The following is a 4,750-nucleotide window of genomic DNA, read 5'->3' as shown; positions in this document are numbered from 1 at the left end:
CCCAATCGAACTGCATTGTGGTGGACTAAAATCTAAATTGCATGGACTTAAAACAATGCTTTAGGGAGTGTCGATACAATATTCAATTACTTTTAAACTTCATATGTTATGTGCAAGTGTAATAACACATATTTAATATTTACTTGTTTAGATTGTTGAAGCATGTACTGTGTACAAGGAAAAAAAAATAATGGCAAACCATACTAGTTCATCGTGCAAAGAAGATGTATTTCCCGTGTTTCTCGGAATGGCTAGACTCCTTGTGATCTTTTCCTTTTCTTTTGTTTTCTTTTTTGTCTCTTGTTTTCGTTTTCTTTGTTTGTTTATATCTTTGTTCTTCTTAATATATTATAACCAGGAGGGTACCCTCCTGTTTGTTAAAAAAATTTTGATCGAATCAGCCTCAAATATCATCGCAAGAACATTTTCACTCGTGCAGGTGGTTTTGCTAAGTTAGACATCCTGAATCGACAGCATAATCATATAACAGGTTTCCTAAGTACAGAATACATCATGCAAGACAGGCCTTATACTAGCTAATCACATCAGTAATTGGCAGTAATGCAAACCCATGCATAATTTACAAGCATGAAGTTGAGTCCATGATGCTCTTCAGTTTTGCAACAACATCGTTCATTTCCATCCTCTGCGCAGGCGAGTCACTGCAACACACTAGGCCAAGCTCGAATACTGACAAAAGAAGCTTTTCATTTTCGCAAGTAGAAGAACTTCCCAAGGAAGTCTTATTATTGCGCCGGAGACCACCTTGTTGTATTACTATTTCACCTTGGAGCTGCCTTTCGTCCACAACATCTGCAAGTCTTTCTGGAAGTGCTTCAAAAACCCATTGCCTAAGGCTCATTTCTCCAACAAACATGGGATCTGTGGGCCTTCTCCCAGTGAAGACTTCAAGCAGCATGATTCCGAAGCTGAACACATCACTCTTCCGCGATGCTTTTCCCATGAATGCATACTCTGTCCAACAGAGAATTTTTTTCAAACTACAAGTTTGATCGATTAACAAAATAAAACTTCAGTGCTTGCCCAAATAATTTTCCCAAGAAAAATACGTGCATGTACCTGGAGCCATGTATCCTATTGTCCCTGGCATGCTTGCTGAAATGGCGGAGCTGTCGTCACCTAACAATATTTTTGCAATGCCAAAGTCTGCAACATGCGCCGTCATCTCCTCATCAAACAGAACATTGCTAGGCTTGAGGTCACAGTGCAGGATGACCTCACCGTGATGATAGTGCAGGTGCTCCATTGCCATTGACACGTCAAGCATAATGTCTAATCTCTCGAGCAATCCTAGTGGAGGGCGGCTTTCAGCGTGCAAGTATGCCTCCAAGCTGCCATTGGGCATGTACCGAAGCAGCAAGGCTCTGAACTCTATGTTTGAACAAGTGTTAAGTATCCTTATCAAGTTGCGGTGCCGGACCATGCGTAGAACTTCGCACTCAACGTCAAAACTTGTGATAGCTTGTTCCACATGCATGTTGAGGACTTTAATCGCAACCACCATTCCATCGTCCAGTCGACCTTTGAAAACCTTCCCAAAACTTCCAACTCCCAGTATGTTATCCTCGCTGAAATTCTCCGTGGCGCGAACAATCTCATGATATGACACTAACCTATGAGTGATTACATCATCTCCATTACCAGATGCTGTTCCCTTTGCTTGCTTATTTGTAATATTTTTTCTGATCAACAGGTATATGAAAATGGCTATAGCCCCAAAGATTAAGGAGACACAAGGGAGCAGAAATTTTAGCAAGTGTCTATTAGTCGATTGAGAACTTTCCTGGCATGGAGAAAATCCTAGACGGGGAGCGCCGCACAATCCATCATTCCCTATCAATGACTGCAAGGTGATACTTCTGAAAACACCTCCATCTGGTACTGGACCTTGTAACTCGTTGAAGGACAGGTTCAAGCTGGTGAGGTAGGTTAAGCCTGCCAAGTACATTGGAATGGTACCAGAAAGATTGTTGGAGGACAAGTCCAATGTTGCCAAGCTAATTAAACTGCGAAAAGTGTATGGAATTGAGCCTTTAAACGAGTTGTGGGACATGTTTAGGTAAGTTAACATTGCGAGCTGTTCAAAAGAATCTGGGAGGCTGCCAGCCAAGTTGTTGGCAGAGAGATCTATTTTGTCGATTTGTTTCATGTGGCCAAGATCAGATGGTAATGCACCAGTCAGAGAGTTTTGCGACAGATTTAGGTAGACGAGGTTATCCAGAAGAAACAAGCTTGCTGGTAAACCTGAAGATAGTTGGTTATGAGATAACGAAATGTACTCTAACATAGTAAGATTACCAAGACCATCTGGTATTGAGCCAGAGAAATTGTTGTTGTTGAGAAACAGTTGTACTAGTCTCCTGAGCATACCAATTTGTGTCGGGATGGGGCCAACAAAACTATTCCCTGAGATGTCAATCCTCTCAAGACTCTCCATAGTCATGATAGATGCTGGGATCGCCTGGCTTAGCTGATTGTTCAGAAGGATCAGCGAGCTGAGACTACTTAGATTCGATAATGTTGCTGGGATTCCTCCGGCCAACTTGTTGCCTGTGGCATCGATAACCAGGAGCTTCCTGGAGAGGTTTCCGACATAATCTGGAAGTCTTCCGGTGAAAGAATTCATCTGCAAATTTAAGAATTGGAGCTCCCTGCAATTGGTGAGGGCAGCCAAGAAGCCAAGCTCCCCTTGGAGGTGGTTGCCTCCAATGTTGAGATGCTCAAGCGATCTCATGTTCCCAAGTGAATCTGGTACTGATCCGGTCAACAGATTGAAGTCCAGCTCTATGGCAGATAATTCGGTCATATTGCCAAGAAAAGCAGGGAAGGAGCCCTTTAGTCGATTGAGAGAAAGCATCAAGATGCTAAGATGCATGAGCATTCCCAATTGCACTGGGATCTCTCCATGGAGCTTGCACGACGAGAGGTCAAGCCTAGCGAGCATGGTGAGATTGCCAAGCACACCAGGGATTGGTCCGACGAGCTCATTCCCGCCGAACAAAAGGCCAGTAAGAAGTGGCAGCTTGGCCAGCCATGTTGGCACAGGGCCCGTGAAGTGATTCTCAGATAGAGAGATGATCCGGACGTCCTTGCTCGACGCAAAGCCTGACGGGATCGGGCCCGTGAAGTTGTTCAGAGACAGGGATATCACCTGCAGCATGGGGAGGCTGAAGGTGACGTTGTTGCCAGGGATGGGGCCAGTCAGATTGTTATTGGCCATGTACAGAAATCTGAGCCTGGACATGTTGAAGATGGCTGGGGGCATCGCGCCGGAGAGGTGGTTTATCTGCAGGGCGAGGAATTCAAGCATGGGCAAGGAGCCAATGCCGTCAGGTATCGATCCCGACAAGCTGTTGTTCGCCAGCGAGACATGGTTTAACATGGGCGTGCTGTTGAACAGATGAGCTGGGATACTGCCACTCAGTTGATTGGCATGCAGAGCTATGTATTCAAGATTGTGCAATCCCTGCAGCTCCACTGGGATCTCACCAGAGAGCTTGTTGATGCTCGCATCAAGAAATTCGAGGCTTGTGAGGTTCCCAAATGAAGAGGGAATGGAGAGCGAGAGGCGGTTGCGTCCGAGATGGAGGTACCTAAGGCGACGCAGCTGGCCGAGGTCGGCCGGGATGGTGCCGGTGATGCCGGCGCCGGTGAGGTTGAGCACAGTGAGGAAGGAGAGGTTGCCGAGGTGAGGGGAGAGCGGTCCGTCCAGCTGCACGTCCGGCAACACCAGGGAGGTCACGCGCTCCCGGTGGCGCTGGCCGCACGACACACCGGTCCAGCGGCAGAAGGACACGTTGGCGGTCCAGCCCTCCCGGAGGATGCCGAGAGGGTCGGAGAGCTGCGCCTTGAAAGCGAGCAGAGCGGCAAGGTCGGAGGAAGCAGTGCCGACGGCCGCCGCTTGCAGCGATGTCAAGGCGGCGAATACTGCTGCTGCTAGTACGAGGGACCAGTGCGGACGCGCCATAGCCACGTCGTGGTGCTTTGGCAACTGCAGGCCAGGATTTTATATAGTGGCTCGAGAATAGTGATAATCTAGTTAGACTAGTACACTACCATGGGCTCAAAGAAGCTATTATGCAGATTGTTTGATTTTCCTTATGCAGCTATAATAACAATAAGGCAACTATTTCCAGGCAGCACGAAGCCTATACTGTGGTCGCTTGATTTGCATGGTTCCCAGTGGCTATTCAAAAGCATCTAGCTAGCTTGCAATCAAAGAAGAGGATGACCCATTCTTAATAGAGAACCTTTACAGTACATCATGATACTAAATGGTAGAGAGTATTATTGTTGTGATCCAACCGTTCATTTTAATAGGTATTATTGTAATTATCTTGGTACCCTTAGGGGTAATTACGTCATTGACTGACCGGACTTCGGACCTTCGTCACCTATACCAGCCGACGGAGGGTGGAAACCCTAATAAATGAAATGAACAGAACAAGTGAAAGCTTATCCGAGGAATAAACTAACATTTTGACCTTCCCTAATTAAACATATAATTTACAAATTTATCATAGTTTTTTTTTTCTAATCCTACCTTTATAATACCCATGATACTCTTTAATGATACCCATGATACTGGTGGACGATAGAGTATCATTGAATCAATCTAAACCACCGAATGAAAGAAATAGATGGCATACACTTATTTAGGTGTACCGTAAAAATCTTCTCTTAATATGCTTGATAGGTAGAATTTGCAAGAGAAGAGGTCACTGTCTGG

The 4,750-nt window shown here is 45.6% G+C and overlaps 1 protein-coding gene across 1 annotated transcript; it reads right to left on the bottom strand.

The window, feature by feature from the left end:
* Nucleotides 1-449: 449 nt before the first annotated feature.
* On the bottom strand, nucleotides 450-4,237 carry LOC133886706 (LRR receptor-like serine/threonine-protein kinase EFR). Its single transcript, XM_062326496.1, has 2 exons — nucleotides 1,081-4,237; nucleotides 450-975 (listed from the first exon to the last, which is right to left on the bottom strand). The coding sequence occupies exons 1-2, from the start codon at nucleotides 3,986-3,988 to the stop codon at nucleotides 581-583; spliced, it is 3,303 nt and encodes a 1,100-aa protein (XP_062182480.1). The 5' UTR covers nucleotides 3,989-4,237; the 3' UTR covers nucleotides 450-580.
* Between the last annotated feature and the right edge of the window lie 513 nt (nucleotides 4,238-4,750).

This window comes from Phragmites australis, chromosome 12 (assembly GCF_958298935.1).
Source record: "Phragmites australis chromosome 12, lpPhrAust1.1, whole genome shotgun sequence".
NCBI classification, from domain to species: domain Eukaryota; kingdom Viridiplantae; phylum Streptophyta; class Magnoliopsida; order Poales; family Poaceae; genus Phragmites; species Phragmites australis.
The sequence above is the reverse complement of the archived record's forward strand: the minus strand, read 5'-3'. Positions and strand labels throughout refer to the sequence as shown.